The 19,834-nt window shown below is 37.8% G+C and overlaps 1 protein-coding gene across 8 annotated transcripts in view; it reads right to left on the minus strand.

The window, feature by feature from the left end:
* Positions 1-19,834, minus strand: part of wdr59 (WD repeat domain 59) — a 77,617-nt gene that overhangs the window by 54,918 nt on the left and 2,865 nt on the right. For 7 of the 8 annotated variants that reach the window (XR_011345675.1, XM_069901123.1, XM_069901122.1 and 4 more), the window contains exons 2-11: positions 19,600-19,649; positions 15,269-15,404; positions 12,763-12,848; positions 12,050-12,130; positions 10,465-10,502; positions 9,618-9,706; positions 4,222-4,338; positions 4,063-4,140; positions 1,992-2,151; positions 300-379 (exon numbers count right to left, since the gene is read on the minus strand). Coding sequence is in view for 7 of the 8 variants with exons in the window: in XM_069901123.1 (XP_069757224.1) it covers positions 300-379; positions 1,992-2,151; positions 4,063-4,140; positions 4,222-4,338; positions 9,618-9,706; positions 10,465-10,502; positions 12,050-12,130; positions 12,763-12,848; positions 15,269-15,404; positions 19,600-19,649 (915 nt within the window). In the remaining variant the exon portion in view is untranslated. The remainder of the gene's footprint in view (positions 1-299; positions 380-1,991; positions 2,152-4,062; positions 4,141-4,221; positions 4,339-9,617; positions 9,707-10,464; positions 10,503-12,049; positions 12,131-12,762; positions 12,849-15,268; positions 15,405-19,599; positions 19,650-19,834) is intronic. The other variant, XM_069901125.1, reaches the window with a different exon arrangement.

The raw sequence follows: 19,834 nt of genomic DNA on the forward strand, positions 1-19,834 counted from the left end.
CGATCTAGCCCATTGAATGCAGAATGCAATGTAATCACCTATTGGTAACCCATGATTTATTTCCTCTAGTCAAGCATTGACATGCAAGATAAAATCAAAATCTACATGTAAATCTTGCCATTTAAGAAAACTAAACATAGCCCTTAACCTTCTTAGAACTCATTTCTGAATGCATTAGATAATGAAGGTTGCCAATTATTACCCTAATATTATGATAATGGAATGGTTACAATTAAGGCAAGGTGGCAGCTACGCGTTGTATCAACTTGCACTACTTGATTATGAGAGAAACCACTTACCTTGTGTGATTGCATATCAATCCGCCACATCCGCAGTGTCTGGTCACGTGACCAGGTAACCAGCTGATAGTCCTTCATATCTACAAGAAAGCGCAAATCAGAGTTAATATATATTTTGCCTCCATATCCAACTAAAATATTCAATGCAGCTCCAAGACTATGAAAGAAATAGCAAAAAAAAACAAGATAAATAGAACACTCAGCATAATGCTTGCACACAGGAAGCACAATGCTTAAAGTTTAAATCAATAAAACTGCACATTCAAGATCATTACTTTTACCCCAATGCAAGTTCAGATCGATTAAGGAAGATTAGCATGTACTCCTTGTCCCTCAACAACTTCTACATTAAATACATTGAAAGCATACTTGCTGGATATATGAATGCATGATAATGGGAGCTGCTTGGCTCAGGAGCAAAAGCTGCAGTAAGTAGTGAATTCAGCTTGGAACATAACACAAACTTCCCTGCTCTCCATGGACTCCATCTACATCTCCCATTACCTGGGAAAGGCAGCCATCATCTTGAAGAGCCCATCATACCTTGGACACATTCTCTTCTCCTTCTTCCCATATGGGAGAAGGGAAGTGTGTAAAAGCACACTCAAATTTGTTTAAAGGCAGTTTCTTCCCTATAGTCATCAGTCTCCTGAATGAACACCTTAACTGTGCTCTCATGATGCCCTTGCTTGGTGCTAATTGATCTTTTTTTTCCATTGCTCTGTAATTGAGCACTCTCCACAGCTCTCTGAATGTTAAAGATAACCTGTTAGTCTGCTCATGGGAGGATCCTTCTGATTTTGTGATGTATATTAAAGAAATAGCTAAAAACCTAGACAAAGTGGGCTGCAATAAAAGAGAGGTGGAGAGGTAATAGATTTTAGGCAGATAATTCTATTGTTGCAATTACTTGCATAATGGTCATTAGAACAGAAGTACTAACTCAAGAGAGGTGGCAATGTACCAAATAAAGTCAAAATAAAGAACAGTTTAAAGAGGCATTATAGGAAATTGCTGGGATGGTGACATATTTAAGTACAAAAAGGGAGTTATTAAATCTGAAGTGCTGAATTTAACTGAGGAGAGGACTAAATCTGCCATAAGTAAACAGAATAGAGGATAAAATTAAGGCCAGTTTTACTGGAATAGCACATCTGAAATCAGGCAATCATTGTGATGGAGAACATTAACAATTCAGCAAGATCTAAAGGAAGTGAACAAGCTCTTGAGAAGGGGATTACTGCATAAAGGTCAATCATCAGAAACATAAATGTTGTTTCTGACTGAGCAAACGTTGCCATACTGGCAAAATATTTTTGTCATTTTGTGCGAATTTTGGGTGAGGGTACTGGATTTGTGGCAAATGATTAAAAAATAGGTCTTCCCTAGATTTAGTTTGGGGAACCTACAGCTTATCCAACACTGAGCATTGGAGTAGTCTGATAGCAGAAGAGTAGTACAGGAGTCAAAAGAGAAATGTCATCAGCAGATACACAAGTGCTGAATACTTTAATGCTGTACTGAATACTAAGATCCCTCCAAGTTCAACAATAAATTAGAGACTTACAGAGGGAGACGATAGAGGACAGAGAGAGGGAGAGTTAACAGTTAATAATAAGACAACAAATTATTTTATGGATTCGATAAATCTGGATCTCATTTAAAAGATTGTTTTTGCCTTGGAGCTCTTACCTTCCATCTGTTTACGCCACTGAAATTCTAGTACCACATCATCATGACCAACAAAGGTATGGACTGGAACATTTAAATCCAATATATTCCAGAGTAGAAGGCTGTTCTCACCACGACGTAACTGTGGCACCATCACCGTTACCAAACCATTTGTGAAAGGCTGTCAAGCAAAAAAAAACAATTTGAATGCAACTTTTAATACCATAAACTACATTTATTTCTAAGATAAAAGGAGTGAAACACAAAAGTCTGCAAATTCTGTGATTATAGTAAAACACATTGCTGGAGAAATTCAGCAGGTCAAACAGCATATTTTATATAGCAAAGCTAAAGATACATAAAGATTTCAGGCCTGAGTCCTTTATCAATGTACGAGTAAAATGTCGGCAGCCTTCTGAATAAAATGGTGGGGGGAGGAGCACAGACCCACAGGCAAGAAGTGATAGGTGGATAAAGGAGAGAAAGCGCACAAGAGAAAATGGTGGGGGGGGGAGGGTGTGGGCGGGATAGTTCTCTGAATGGTGAGGGAAGGGGGTGGAGAACTGGAGGAAAGGAGAAAGAGAAGAGAGGGAGAATGGGGAATGGTCTAGAAGAAACTGGAGAAGTCGATGTTAATTCCATTTGGTTATAGAGTGCACAGATGGAATTTTAGGTATTGCTCCTCCAATTTACAGGTGTCCTTGGTTTGGCAGAGAATGAGGCTGTGGACATATCAGCATGCAGGTGGGGCGCAGAATTGAAATGGTTAGCCATTGTCACTGATGCGGACAGACTGAAGGTGCTCTGCGAAGCAATTACCCAGTCTGCATCCAGTCTCTCTGATGTAGAGAATGTCACAATGGGAGCAGCAGTTGCAGTAGATGGCCCTCGCAAATTCACAAGTGACATTTTGTTTCACTTGGAACAACTGTTTGGGGCCCCAAATGGTGGTGAGGGAGAAGGTGTGAGTGTAATTGCGGCACTTCCTGCAGTCACAGGCATTGGTGTCAAGGGGGTTATTCGTGGGAAGGGATGAGTGGATGAGGGAGTCACAGAGGGAGCCCTTACTCAATCTTCTCCATATCCCGCACATCTGCCCTGGCTCTCTCTGCCCTTATATGCAACATGAACGGGGTTCCCCTTGTCCTCACCTCCCTCCCCCACCCCTAACCTTCTCATCCAACATACTATATCCTCCACAATTTCCTTCACCAACAAAATGGTCCTTCCACAGGAATTGCTCCCTCCGTGACTCCTTTGACCACTCATCCCTTTCCACTATTGCCCCCTTAGCACCTTCGCCAGAGACCGCAGGAAGTGCCACACTTATGCCCACATCCACTCCCTCACCACTCCCATTCTCTCTCTTCCCTATCCCTATGTCTCCTTTCTGTCAGTTCTCCACCCTCTTTCCTCAAACAGTGGTTATGTATCGCTATCTTTGCGATATAAATTAAGCTGTTTTATCTGCTCAGTTTCTCCAACATTGTGTAAGAATAATTATGCAGAACCCATTTCAATATCTAGGATTGGAAAGTAACAGTGAATTTTATCCAATTAATTGAGTTATTCCTATTAGGATGCAGATGGAATCTCTTTAAGAAACATATGTAAGGACAAAATAAGGCATTGCATTTATTCACTGCAATGTGACAAGTTGTTCTTTCTGCTGTGTTATGAAAGGGAAGTATTAATTGCAACTTGTTCTCATTAGAGAGATGAGAAAAAAATATTTTCAGCTGCTTTTGAATAAAACGAGTTCTCTGGAAAGCTGTGATCACAGCTAGCAACTATCTAAATTGTGGTGCAATTAGACTGAAAACCAGGTACAAAAAGGGCAACCAAAAAAAATCCTAATTAAACTCTCCAATCAATTTATACTTCACCTGACTCAATGTTAATTTGCTGTGACTAGAATGATCATTTTATACCTAACAGTTTAGCATTGATTACCAAAATCTAAAGCAAGTTTATCAATATGCTCCATATACAATTAAAGTAAATATAATCTACATCAATCAAGATTAGTAGGGGAGAGCACAACTGATAACCACAATTCAGCTATTAACATCAAATTGGGAACATTTCTTACCGTGTACCGAGCCTTCCACACTGGTACTTCACAAGAGAGGATGTTGAGGTATTTCCGGGGCTGACGGTAATCCCAGAACTAGAGATCAGGAGGATCAAAAGTTACCATGTATCTCCATTTTATCATATAGCATAATGACTTATGGAATCCAGTACTTACCCTGACTGAATTGTCTTGGCTTGATGTAGCAAAGATGTGTTCATTTTCTGGGTGCCAGTCCAACCCATGAATTTTTGACAAGTGAGCTGCTATATATTCCACTGCTGTGCTCGGTTTCTAGAAAAAAGTGTGGAGGGGATTTTGTTTGAAGTAACTGTGTTTGAAGCAGAAATCATAGAACTTTTATATATCCTTTTCTCCAGATTTGGAATATTTCTTTAATGTTCTCCTTGCATTCTCTCTCTGTTCTGGAGAAGCTGCTTGATCAGAACACAGCATAGTTTCCCAATATAAAAGTAGTATATTGTATTCATCCCTTTTGTTCATCTTCTTCACTTCATTCAGCATTGTTGATATGTGCTGTTTGCATTCCTTATCCCAAAACAAATTTGCTAACTAATTTTTTTCCTCACATCTCTGAATCAGAAAATTCTATACTCCACTTCTTTTCCAGAGACTTGAACACGAAATCTATGCTGATACTCCAGAGGATTTCCAGAAAGTTATGGGCGACTTACTTTGAAGGCATTTAAATGAAGGCCTCAGGGATAGATGAGAAAGATCCCATGTCTTACATGAAGATGACCAAAGAGGTGTTAAAAATATTTATCCTTCAATCAACAACATTAAAATAGATTACCTGGTAATTATAACACTGGCAATGTGAGCCCTCATTATATCCACATTGTCTATAATTCCACTGTAACTATACTTAAAAAGTTCTGCATTGTGCTTCATGGCATCTGAAGTCATGAAAAGTGCTGTTGTAGCTGGCTGCTACAAGCTATGGCTCTGCGGAGCCTATAGTGCAGGAGAGGTTAGCTGTGTGCAGGTTAGCTCAAAAAGAACTTGCTGTTTCCAGAAAGAACGACATGAACCTCAGTTGAGTAGTTAACACTGAGCTTTATTGGGCTCACAGCCCTGCTTTTATTCTCAAGATGAGGGGTATGGTCAAAGCCCCTCAGCACTGATTGAGGGATTTGTGATCCGCTTTCCTTGATAGGCCAGTTGGGCTCCGTTAGTCATGGCCCATTGGAGGGCAGCGCTGTGGGCCTCGTGCAGCCTGCTGGATCATTGCGTTCATCCTTCATTTTGTGAGGCACCCCGAGGGGGGCTGCGAGGGGTCGCCACACTGAATACTTTTTTTTATTAGATGTATTTTTGGAATCTGGGCCTTAAGAGCAAGTGCAGCATGTATTGCTATCCCTAATTGCCCTTGAGATGGTGGCAGTGAGCTGCCTTTTTAAATTGCTGCAGTCCTCCTGACAAAGGTATTTCCATATTGCTGTTGCATGGGAAGTTTCAAGATTGGGACCCAGCAACATTGAAGGAATAGTGATAGGTCTCCATGTCAAGGCAATGTGCAGATTGGAGGGGAATTGGCAGAAAGTGGCGTCCTCATGCCATCCTTATGCTTCTTGTTGGCAAAGGTCATGAATTTCAGAGCTGCAATCAATGTATGCAGGACAAGTAACCAGGGTGAATTTTGTAGACAGTACACACTGCAGCCATTGTGCAGCAGTGGTAGAGGGAATCAATGGTTTGTATGGTTGATGTGATGCCAATCAAGGATGCCGATTTCTTTTGAATGTTGAGCATGTCGAGTTGGTACTCCATTCATCAAGGCAAGTGGAGAGTTTATCCATCATGGTCCAGACATGTATCTGGCATATCAGGAGTTGAGTCACTCGACGTAGGATACCCAGTTTCTGACTTGTTTTTGTAGCATTGGTATTTGTATACAGTACATGGACTTGAAGGGCACCTGATCAATGATAACGATATCCCAGCAATAGTAATGAATGTCAAGAGTAGGTGATTAGACTCACTCGTCAAAGAAAGTTATCATCTGGGACTTCTGTGGCATGAATATTGCTCGTCATTTATCAGCCTGAGTCTGAATATTGTTCAAGTCTTGCTGCATGCAGGCATTTTCTAAGAAATTGCAAATGGAATTAAACATGATGCAATCATTTGTAAACACCTCCCTTTCAGATCTTATTCTGGAAGAAAGGTCATCAATGAAGATTATAAAGTTGGTGGGCCTAGGAACTCTTGCTTTGATGTCTTGCATCTGGGATGACTGATCCCCAACCACAAAAATCATCATAATTTATGTATACTATTATATGAACAACTTGAGCATCTTCCATTCAATGCACCTTGATTTTATTTGCGCAATGGCATCTTGATGCAATATTCAATCAAATGCTGCCTTTATCTCAAGGGTATTGACTCCAATCTTCCCTCTGGTATTCAGTTCTTTAAGTTATGATTGGATGTCATGAGATTTGAACTTAATAGTTTTGACTAAATTTAGACTGGCCATCGTGAACAGATTATGGTGAACAAGTGCTAATTGAGTGCATTATTCATGACACCTTCATCATTTTGCTGAGGATTGAAAACAAACAGATATGAAAATTATTAGCTGGATTGAATTTGTCCTGATTTTTATGAACAGATCATATGTGAGCATTTTTCCAGATTTTCAGGTGGATGCCGTAGTTGTAACTGTACTGGAACGAGTTAGCTAGAGATGAAATGAGAGAAGATCATCAGTACTATAGCTGGAATGTTGTCTGGTTCAGTTGCCCCTGCTGAAATCACTGTTCTTAGTTGTTTCATATCATAGGGAGTGAATCTGTGATGATGATGAGGAGGAGGAAATGGAGATGGACAATTTATTTTGCACTTCTGGCTGATTATGGTCTTTTCTTTAGCGCTCATTGGTGATGGGGATGGTAGAGAAGCCTTCTTCTGTCAGTTGTTTGAAATTCAAGTTTATTTATCATCCGACTGTACAAGTGCAACCGAATGAAACCACATTCTCCAGTTCTCGGTGCTACATGCTGCAAACAATACATATGCACAGTACTTATATACAAATATTAAGATAAATAAATATTATTGTTAAATAAATAGTTGAGTCATGAAAGGTTTGTATGAGCAATTCATCAGTTGTTCAGCAGTTCATTGCCTGAGGGAGAAACTGTTTTTCAGCCTGGTGGTTCTGGCTCTGGTACTCCTGTATCTCTTTCCCAAAGGGAGTACATGAAAGATGCTGTGTACAGGGTGGTAAGGATTCTGATTTTGGGAGCTCTCTTTTGACAACGATCCCAGTAAATCTCATCGATGGGAGAGGAAGACCCTAGTGATCCTCTCTGTTGTCTTATGGTCCTATGGATTGACCTCCGATCTGATGCTCTATACAGCAACTGTACCACACTGTGAAGCAGCTGGCCAGGATACTCTCAAAAGAGCACCTGTAGAAAGTTCTCAGGATTGTGACCGGTAGCCTTGCCCACCTCAATCTTCTCAGGTTGTGCCTTCCTGACAAGTGAGGAGATGTTTTGTGTCCAGGAAAGGTCACTTCTTAAGTGAACTCTGAGGATCTTGGAGGTTTCCATTCTCTCGCCTACTGAAGTATCAATCTGTAGTGGAAGGTGGTTGACCCTGGTCCTCTTGAAGTCCATAATCATCTCTTTTGTCTTGACCATGCTGAGACTCAGGTTGTTATTCGCACACTATTTCACGAGATTTTCCATCTCTTCTCTCTAATGTTGTTGTTGCTGATGAGGCCAAGTTGCAACCTTGATGACTCTTTTGGAGCTGGATCTGGCATTGAAGTCATGGGTCAATAGCATGAATAAGAGTGGGCTGAGGACACAGCCCTGAGGTGTGTTAAGTGCTCAGTTAGTTAGGAAGTCCAAAATCTAGTTACAGAGAAGTGTTGACTCCCAGTAGGGACAGCTTCTCCATGAGCCTCTGGGGTATGATCGTATTAAACGCAGAGGTGAAGTCAATGAACAGCAGTCTGATGTAAGAGATGTCGTTCTCCAGCTGAGACAGGACAGAGTGGAGGGACAACCCTATAGCATCATCCATGAAACAGTCATGTCAATAGGCAAATTGAAATGGGTCCAGCGTCTCAGGGAGGTGTGCTTTGATGCATTGGTCATCAGATGCTTGAGGCATTTCTTGATGGCACAGGTCAGTGCCACTGGGCGGTAGTCATTGAGGTCTGTTACCTTCCCTCTGAGAAGTACAAGGACCTCTGCGTCCAACACTTGGTTTCTGGTTAGCCCTGGTTATGTAGCATTTTATCTCCATGACATCCTCAATTCACTGTTTAATTATCCACCATCTATCTACAATTCATGACTTAGTCTGGGTGGAACACAATGCTTTGATCTTATCTGTTCATCGCAAGATTACTTAGCTCTGACCATTGCATGCTGTTTTTGAAATTTATCATGTAAGTTGATCTATGTTGCAGCTCTACTATGCCTGATGCTGTTCCTGGAATACGCTTCTGCTGTCCTAACTGATCCATAGTTGAGCCTCTGGCTTAAGAGTAGTGGAAGAGTCAGGGATTATGCTAGACCACGTTTCTAATTATGGTGATGTACCTTTACACTGCTGCTGATGGCTCACATCTCATGGATGCCCAGTTCTGAGTTGCTAGTTCTATCTGATTATATCCCATCTAGCATGTTGGCTGTGCCACACATGACAGAGAGCACCTTAATTGTGAAGAGAGGACTTTCTCTCAACAAGGATTGTGCAAAATGTCACTCTATCAATGAGATCACAGAAAGATGAATCTATCACAGGTAGAATGATGATTAAAAAGCTCCAGTAATCTTCCCCCCTCCCCACCTTTTTAATCAGTTTCAATGTTCAATTTCTTCAAATGTTTGTTACAGTTCCCTTCAAACCACAATCTTTAGGCAAATCATTATTTACTTATTTGGTTCATTATATACCTGTTCTAATTCATTAATGTAAAAATATGCAGTATATATTCAAGGCAAGAAAGAACCATTTCCCCCAATGGCACATAGATTAGAATTAAAGTGGATGAAGCCCACTAAAAACCCCACATCTTCAACAAGCTTGATCTAAAGCAGCTACTTGTTTTGACTCTTGGGTCTCTTTTCTGCTCACACACTCAACAATAGGAAACAAGCTTTTGCTTGAGAATATAAAGCCATATTTTGGTCATATTATCAATCTGAACCATTGTTTACTTTGAGAATGAATCACTTTGATATGCCAAAATGGGATGAAAAAGGCCAAGGGTGCACTGCTCCAACAATTAATATACATTTCATATCCTTAAAATAAGCAATGACTTTTACTATTTTAAAAGCACTCAAACTATAAGTTCTAAATTAGTTAAGAACAATCAATTTTGTGCTCTGGATTTCTCTCCATATAATTATGAGCTAAACCAAAAAAACTAATTGAACTTGTGCACGCCATCAATTATGAGCAGGCTATTCAAGAAAATTAAATGTTAAAAAAAAATCTGTTTTTTTCCAAAATAGATCTGCTCATGCACACAAACTCAACAGCTTCAAAGCAGGACTTTTACCTTTTCCACCACTCACCCGTTTGTCCCAGATTCGGACATCTCCATCATGACTAGTTGCCAAGCAACAAGAGTTTTTTTTGTTCCATTTCACCTGAGAGGCACCAGCTGTACAATGTGGAAAATGGGAAAAGCTAAACCAGTCATGTATACAACAAAATTACAAACAGTTCTTCTTCATTGACATTCTTTAATCCAAGACACCAAAATATTCCTCCTTAATTTCCTTGAAACAATGTCATGGCCATTGCATCAACCTCAAACAGACTAGCCATTGCACAATGATGTCCATATTACTGATGAAAATATTTTGAAGATTTTTTTTCCCCCCCCACACTGCCTAATCTGGTGTGGAAGGTGTGCACCAATCATCTGGGGAATCCAAACATCTTTTCTGATTTGCCAATTTGTACAAATATCAGATTTCTTAAAACAAATTTCAACCACATTTTGGTGAGTACACCCTCTCTCTTTGTAGCTAATAATTTTTCACACAACCTTAAAAAGTTGTTTCAGAACAAAAGCAAGAATGATTAAAAAATCAAATAAATATAATAGAAATATCTCAATGTTACACACAGAAATTACTGATGGTAGCAAACAAGTTGAGAAGCCGATTGAAGAAAAACAAAGGACAAGCCAGAGAACTGCAAGGACAAGCCAGGAAACTATAGGCCAGCGTGGTAGTCAAGTTATGAAAGCAGATTCTGTAAGGTTAGATCTACCTGCATTTAGGCAAGGACTGATTAGGGACAGTCAAAGGTGGTTTGGTTTGTGGTGTCTTTCATAACAAATTTAATCACATTTTTAAATTTTACCACCTCTTATGTCTCTACTTTGTTAGTTCACCCATGCAGAATACTCACCTACAGCTGACAATGATACTGATGGCTTTCGTGTATCTCTAAAAAGGGAAAAACATTTGGTTATGGGAATTCAATCTGTGACGTAGTGTTTGTTCAACATTCAAATGCACCATGACATAGCTTAACTTTATATATAAAAGTTAGATTATCTTCAGCCTGCATGGAAGCCTGAGAATGAGAAATACAAAGACTAAATTTCTAAATAATAGCCCTTTTCACACTAGCTAACCTGTAAATTGGCTATTCAATAAACCACTTAAAGAAGTTTTTGCTGTTCACACTGGACCATTGTTAACCTGGACCACAGCATCCTTTCACACTTACCTTCAGGCATGCCTAGGGAGAGGGGTGCCTATCCTCCACCACTAACGTCTGAGTTACGCATCGAGCGATGGTGCACCTACCCTCCCAGAATTCTGTGTGGCGGAGAAACCCCTCCATGAGTGCTCCATGTACATAGCCCTTTCTCTGCCGCAAGGAATTCTGAGAGGGCAGGTCCGCCATTGTTCTCTCTCTTTCTCTCCCCCTCCCTCACTCCGTCTCTCACAGACATATCTATCTATCCTTGATTGTTGTATGTAACCACTTCATCATGTCAGTGCATGCTTGTACTTCATCCCCGCTGCGACTTACCCATGGTCTTTAATAAATTGTGCACCCAAATGTTTTATTGCCGCTACCACTTTCCCACAATCCTTCATAAATTTATAAAGGTTTATATAGGTTGGCACAATAATAGGGGCTAAAATAATGCTTAATTATGTTATATTTAGGCATGATTCATTTTGTTTAAATACAAGATCATAATACATTGATCAAGATTTAGTAAATAATACAAAGTTTATATCTACTTCTAATCTTTTGTTTCCTTCACATTCCTGCACTCATGCAAAAACGTCATTAAACGTCACTACTTTGTCCCTGGATAGTCCATGTCCCTTTCACACTGAGCTAATCAGCACACATGCATCAGATGACCCCGGGGATGATATACGCTACCTAGGCAGTCCATCCCCGGGGTAATTTTACACCTGCGTGCCAATTTGCGAGCGTTCACAGTGGCCATTCATTGCTAGGATAAGGTGCCAGTGTGAAAGGGTCTAATCAAACAATTTATATTTGTATAGCATCTTCATTATAGAAAAAGATCTCAAGAAGCTTTGCAGAAGCATGGTCAAATAAAATTTAATTCCATCGAAAAATATTAGGGTAAACTTTGATCAAAAAGGTAGATTTTAAGAAAAGTTTTGCGAGAAGCAAAAATACAATTTCAATCCCCTCACTTCAATCCCACTTTTAAATAGGATTATAGATGTTACATTAGCCCTTGACACCAAGCAGTCCCCAGCACATATCTTCCTACTTTTGCCACACCATTGAGTTCATGCATCTCTCAGGTTTATTACAAACTACTTTCTAACAATATAATGCATAGAACTCCATATCCAGCACTTTACTGAGTAGAATTGATTTCCCAAACATGCTCCTAATTCAGAACAAGAATAAAAGTTTTCTTTCTTTCTGATAACAGGAATGATTACACACTGGGTTTTTTTTAAACACACTTCCAAAGCTCGCGACTTACTTCACATCCCAAATATAAATGTAGGTGTCAACAGAACTTGTAACAAGCATCTCAGGTTCAAACCACGACCACTCCAAGTCACTGCAAAAAAAGGAATTAAATTTTTTTAAATATCAATGCAAACTGACATGGATTTCCATGATTCAAGAAAAGTGAACTCTTTTAAAGAAGTAATAATTTCTATATGCTTGAAATCAGTTTCAACAAGATAGATAGAGAGTAAAATTTAAATATTTGGGTATCAGGGAAAATGACCCCATTCGCAATTCTCTATTTTTAATGTTACTGACCAAGTGGATCTCATAGTAGGGAGAACAGATCTTTTTCTATACACATTACTTACCCCTGTGTGTGCATTTACATGTCATATGCATAATTTGTAAACATTCATCTGCATCCTCACTTATGCGTATTTTCTTGCACTAACAGAAATAACTGTCAGGACAATATTCTCAGACTCCAAGAACAACTTAAAGTTCTTTGTTGAAGAATGGTCAAGGCCACAGACATTGAGTTCTGGACATAAGGATTAGCGGGTAAGACAAAAGTTCATTAATGAAGAGAAATGATCATGAAACTAATTCAGTTACCAAAAAATAAACTAAAACAATTGACCGAAGCAACCATCTATTAAGTACTGCTAATAATATCTGGAAAGAAAATCAATACAATCTATCCATACTACTTATGAGATATAATTCTCAATTAAATACCTTATAACACGTGTATGACCCTGTAGTGAAGTATGGACCTCGCCTTTTCCATCAAGCCATTTGTACAAGTCCACCCGTTGGTTGCACTGAAATAGATATCATGTCAGATAAACAACAAAACAAATATACTTCAAAACTCTGAGTCAGCAAACAAGTCAAAGTTCAAACCAGTCTTTAACTGCAATAAGTTAGCAACATACAATAACTCAAGATATTTTCAATCATTTTACCTTTTCTTTTAAATGCACAGTACATTTTTACACACATATTATAACTGATGCAGTGGTAATCAGCAAATATTTACTTTTATTGCACACTTGAAAGATTTTTTAAATGTCTTTCCTAACTGTGGGACAGTTATGAAGCAAGAAAACAATCTGTAGGCTCATGGACACAATGTATTATTCAGACATAGTACACTCTTAACCATTATCTCCTTGTTGTTTATCCTATTGTGACCAAAAGCCTTGCTATCTATTGTTAGTATAAATAAAGTCAAATCATATCATTTGTGCAAAGACAATGAATAAACTAAAGCTGCCAAAAACATAAACCAGATGGGGGCAAAAAGGAGACAGCCAAGACAAGTGCAGCTTTAAATTAAAACACAAATTCAACCAAGGATTATAATGATGCATATCCTAGATTTTAGCAACCATCTGGATTTAACTCCAGAGGCAAAATTTAATCCAACAGTGGAAGTGAAGCTGCAATTGATATTCATAACACTACTATTGATCACAAGGGACACAAGTTTTACCATCAGTTCCACAATCTACCACCTTTCCTGAAATTGCTTAAGTCCCTCACTTCATCTTTAAGCACCATCTCGCCTTCAGCCTCCATCCCTGTGATCAAACTTCAAAACCCTATCGATTTTTTTCTCCCTTTCTCCCAGTTGATTTATACACCCCTCCTTCAATTTAACCCATCCCCCAAGATTTATCCTTCCACTCTTGCTTGACTTTAACCTTGAGCTTTTACAAATGGGTCTCTCAATCTACCCAGCTATCAGGTGAAAAATTAAGTGAAAAAAAAAAATAACTTGGTTCCTGTCAAATTCAAACTTGCTGTCCCCATTCTTCAACACAACACTAAACCTAATCCAAACTTTTAAATAAGTGGTCAACTGACATTTGATCTGAAATCTCTGTTGAGGTATGGTGTATGCTTCCCTACAATCTACAACAAACACTGATTTCAAAGACATTTATCTTATAAATTTGACACCATAATGAACAAGTACAAGACGGATCAGGCTCAGGAGGTGAGGTTTTAGAAATATGTGTCACATAATATATTGCAATTGTGCACAAGTGTTTCTTCTCAGCTAGCCAAATGAATGAGTCAAACATACATAAAATGAATGTTATTTGTAGTTGTATCTTTAGAATATCCATGTCTCTAATGCTGCAGATTTATTACAGGACCTTATATCAGGAAAAATAGGCACAAGCCCAGAATCCATTCATTCACTGCACAACAATAACATTTACAAACATTCTTGCAAGCATTGAACTTTCACTAGCCTAACAAGACAACTGTCAGTGAACATCACAAAAAGGATTATTATTTGACAAAAATAAAACAGTTGTTATTCCCACTATTAAAAGATTTGGAGGTAGTAGAAATTTTACAAAGAAAACTTTGGGAAGTCTAAACTCATTTAAATATCAAAACAGGTGAAAAGTCATATCATGTACATATTAACTAACACCCTTTCCCTATTATCTCTTTTTAAAAAACAATTGTGCTTTGTTTCAAATGTTGTCTTTTCATGTTCCTCTGTCAGGTCTTCATCCTTGGGTACCTGTTCAAATAACTTGTTAATTATGAAATCAATTTCCACCATCTTTTCATATGGAGTCATCCCACCAACATTAAGTGGAAAATAAAACAAAGGAAAAACTTCCCATTTCTCCTTTACACCGTTTTCCTTAATTTCTGGTTATTTCTAGATATTTTCAGTGAAAATCTCTTATTGCCTTAAAATATTTATTAGATCATCTCTTCAGCTATATTCTAATAAGAACAATCAGTGCATTTTAATATCACTTCATAATGAAGTACTTAACTAGTAACATTTTGTTAAATCTAATCTGAACATTTTCTAAAGCATTCATAAATTTCCACAATATTCCAGCTAAGACATAAATATCGATACATAAAGATTTAGCATAATTTCATTCCTTTTATATTTTATGCTTCTATAGATGTGTCAAATAACTTATGCTTTTTTAACCTACCTCAATGTTTCTGCCTATTTTGCCATTCAGTCTGCATCACTTTGAGGTCTACAATTATTCACACAACTTTCTGCAAAGGCACCTGTTATTCTCACAACTTGAACAACCTGGTTAGCATTCAAAGCATTTTTTTAATATAAGAATCCCATTATTTATTTTGGTTTTTAATGTGAACACAAATGAAGATTATTTGCAATACTTTTAATTTATAATTTCAAATGCCAGGATTTCCAAAAAGCTAAATGTAATTTGCTACTTACTGAAGCTGCAAAGTAGTGAGAGGAGGTCTCATGTGGGTTCCACTGCACAGCCCCAATGTCCCATTTACTCTGCCTTGCAACCTTTTTGGGTGCTTCAGAAGGCGCATCTAAATTTATGACATACAAAAAGCGACGCCTGTGAAGAAATAAAATATTTCCACTGGTGAACCAATAATGCTGCATCTATAAAATGCAGCACCTTCTCCACACCACCTACTCTCAATCCATCCTTTCACCCACAGAAACCAATCCAGATATAGCCTAGTGAGCTTAACTAAGCAAACACAATGTTAATGAGAATACAATCCATGCTCCCATTCATATGGGAAACTTTGATTGACAACAGTTAATATTCCTAACACAATAGGTCATATCCTGTGTTTATAAAATTGCAGACTTTTCCTCAGATAATGCCATGTTATCCCACATCAGACATCAAGTTTTTTGCCAACAGCCAAGCAGCAAAAATAAAATGTAATATACACCTCCTTGTTGCTGCTTCTGAGTGATAATGGCAGCAAGGACTGCCATACAATGCCTACCTGGAAACATTTAATGTTCAGTCACATAACTGCCAAAATTCAACACAATTTAGCAGCAACCCAGTTCAATCCTGACCTTCTGTGATGTGTGTAAGGAGTTTGCACATTTTCCCTCTGAACACATGGGCTTCCCCTGGGTAATCCTTCCCACAATGTTTTGGTTGTTAGGTTAATTTATCAGTATAAATTGCTCCTAGTAGATGGATGAAGAATCAAAAGGTGATAATGGGAAATAAATGGAATGATACAAATAAACAGGAGCATGCATAAACTTCAAATGGAATATTTTTATTGGCAAAGAGAAAGATCAATGAAGAGAGCTCTGATATTTTAATAAAGGGGAATGAATGAGCGGAATATTTCTACGACATAAATATCACTCTCAACCTTGACACGCCTCAAAAAAATTAACAGCACGCCCCGTACTCCCATGGGTATTAATTTTTTTTTAAACTTTATTCAAAATTTTATGACATGAATAAAATAAAAATTACATTTAAAGAAATAATAAAAAATAAGATAATAAAAATTAGAATACTACATCATTAAACTACACAAATTAACCCCCCCCAATAATTATAACACATTAATCAGCTAATTTAAAATTAATCCAACCCTCCCCCCAAAATAAAGAGTGAAGAATTAATTAACAATATTGTAAATAAAATAGAAAAAACCCCACTTACAAAAAAAGGATAAAACTTAACAACAAAAAAAATTACTAACAACAAAAAAAATCAATACTAAAATAATACCCTTAAACATATATTTAAATCAAACATAATTCATGTATTTAACAAATGAAATCCACTTTAAAACTAAATTCAAATATTAAAATCATATATCAACCACATATCTGTTATACAAAAAATCATAATTAATAATACATAAATACAGAATTTCCATTAATACCAAGTTTCCTTTATAATTCATCGAGAGAACAAAAACATCCCTTAGAAAAACAATCGGATAAACTTTTTATTCCCTTCCCCTCCCCTTATATAAAAAAAAGAAAAAAAAGTTCAAACTCTTATAAAATTCTCCATATTCTTCATTTATAACATCTTCAAAATTCTCTATCGAAATTAACTTAATTTTATTAAACTCTTCTCCCTCAATGTATTTGTACTTAATTTTCTTATTATTATTATCACCTTTCCCCTCATCTTCCTCTTCATCTAATTCAACATCCTCAATTTTTGACTTATTATCTTCTGTGACATCATCCTCTTAAAAAAGAAAGAAAAAAGAGAAAAAAAAAACCCCAAAAAAAGAGAAAAAAAAGGAGAGAAAAAAAACCTCCTAATTCCCTCTCAATTACAATCAGAAAACAAAAAGAGTTAAAAAAAAATTATTTATTTAAAAAAAAATTTAAAAAAACCTTCATTTCTTAACCCAAAAATTAAAAAGAAAAAAAAACAGGTCGGAGGTCACAACTACCTCCTCCTGTTTAAACCACCCAAAGCGGTAACTTCCCCCAAAATATTGGGTGTGAGATAACTCACAGGTAGCTGATGACTTCTGGAAACTAGTGCCCACCCAGTTTCCTCTCCCAACTCCCATTTCATTAAACTGTCATCATTATTTAAACTATTTAAACTCTTCTCAAAAAAAAGGTAAAAGATTTATTTTTTTAAATCAACGTTACCACTTCGGTCACCATTGCTTCCATTTCTTTTAAAAATCTGGATCCCACCTTACATCTCTACTCTCTTTGGAGACCTTGAAGGACTACATCGTTCCTGAAACTGCATGATTGGTAGAGACTGAGCAAAGTCCATAACCTCTTTAGGATTGTCAAAGAACTTTGGCTAATTTCCATCCTAAAAAATCTTCAGTACCGCAGAATACCTGAATGTTGCCTTATGTCTTTTTTTCCACAACCGTTCTTTCACAGAATTAAATTCGCATCGTTGAAATATAATTTCTTGACTCAAATCTTGATAGAAGAAAACAGGATCATTCTGAACCATCAAAGGAGATCTATTTTGCTGGGCATTTCTAGTAACCGTACGTAAAATTGTCTCTCTGTCACAATAGTTTAAACAACGGATCAAAATAGATCTTGGATTCTGTCCTGAAAAAAATTTTCTTCTTAAAACTCTATAAGCACGTTCCAGTATTAAACCTTCAGGGAATTTATCCTGTCCTAACATTCGTGGAATCCATTCAGTAAAAAATTTTCTTGGATCTGGTCCTTCTATGCCTTCTGGCAAACCAACAATTTTCACGTTGTTCCGTCTAGATTGATTCTCCAAATAATCAACCTTTTTTGCTAAATTTTTATTTTGGATCTGCAATGTTTCAATTATTCTATTTTCATCTTGCAGTTGATCCTGTGCATCGACTAAACCTTGATCACACATTTCAAATCTTTCAATGGTTTCAAGCTTAAAAGCTCCATTAATGACTTCCGCCATTGCATTAATCTTGGAAATAAACAGGTTCACAAAATTAGCTAAGTGACTCGATACAGAATATATCTTATCTTCAAGATCCTTAACAGACATTTCAACAGAAGTAGATTCAGGCATAATGGGGTCTTGCTGTTCCTTAGAGACCACAGGATCTTCTGTCCCTTCCCTTAATTTAGTATCTTTTCTAGCAGTCTGACTTCGTATAAAAATCCCTCTCAAAGTCCCCCCAGCAATGCCAGGAGACTGAAGATCAGAGTTATCTTTAAGCCAAATCTCTTTAATCATCTTCACTGAATCGATGTCTGGAAAAACCATTGTAATTGAAGATGCATTTTGCAGCGCCACCACTGTAGCAGTCGAATGACAGCTCTTTAACTCTCCAGCTGGTGGCGCCCCAGCTGATTCAACTCTCAAAGACTGAGTAACAGCACTCACAGTGGCCGTTGTGTGAAATACTGGCACCCGTCCAGCTCCTTGGTCTGAAAGCTGTTGAATGCGACCTTCAAAGAGCCTCACTGGCTTAAAACAGAGCTTCAATGCCGAACTCTGCACGTCCTCCTCTGGATCCATTCTACGCTGAGTCCTGGCTTCTTGTAAACAAGTAGGCTCAGACAATTTCGGAAAATGTAGTTTTTTAACAGTCTGTTGATGTTTTCTTTTACCTCTTTTTTTGCATATAAACCATTAGGCACTAAACGAACACCTCTTATTATTTATAAACTTTTAAAAGAACTTTAACGGGCACTTAAAGACAAAACAATAAATCAGAGTCAGGAGAGGTCTGGAAGGCACGTCTGTTCCCTACGCCATCTTGCCACGCCCCCTCCCATGGGTATTAATGTATTTGTTTCAGGTTTTACTGGAAAAGTCCTCCCCATTTTACAATTACATATGATTACAATTATAGATTGAAATTATATTTCAGTAACATTGAAAGGTCTAATATGAACAAAAAGATTCAGTAATCCTTGGATGTATATGCTCAAACATAGAAAATATTCTGGCATTTACAGTCTGAGGACATGCAGAGGAAGGATGTAATTTACAATGATGTTATATATGTTGACCACCGCCAGTGGGCTGATATAGCCTCAAACCATGCATCTTGGTGCCTCACGGTTTGGCGGGCAGCAACCTCCTTTGAAGAAGACCACAGAGCCCACCTCACTGACAAAAGACAAAGGAGGAAAAACCCAACACCCAACCCCTACCAACCAATTTTCCCCTGCAACCGCTGCAACCGTGTCTGTCTGTCCCGCATCGGACTTGTCAGCCACAAATGAGCCTGCAGCTGACGTGGACTTCTACCCCTCCATAAATCTTCGTCTGCGAAGCCAAGCCAAAGAAAACATATGTAACTACCCATTCTTACCCAGAGAGCACAGCAAGTTGGCCATGGCAGTTCACTGACATTGCAGTTGCCTGATTTGAAAAAAAAAACAAGTTACCATTTTAAACAAAAGTGCAACAATTAAGAACCTGAATGTACTAAACATGAGTTTTCAAAATTATTTTAATACTGTGGTCTGCTTGCACAACCCCAACATAAAAACTAAACTGCTCTGTTCATTTAAAAAAGACTTGCATCTATTTTGATCCATACACAG

Source organism: Narcine bancroftii, chromosome 10 (genome assembly GCF_036971445.1).
Source record: "Narcine bancroftii isolate sNarBan1 chromosome 10, sNarBan1.hap1, whole genome shotgun sequence".
Classification (NCBI taxonomy): domain Eukaryota; kingdom Metazoa; phylum Chordata; class Chondrichthyes; order Torpediniformes; family Narcinidae; genus Narcine; species Narcine bancroftii.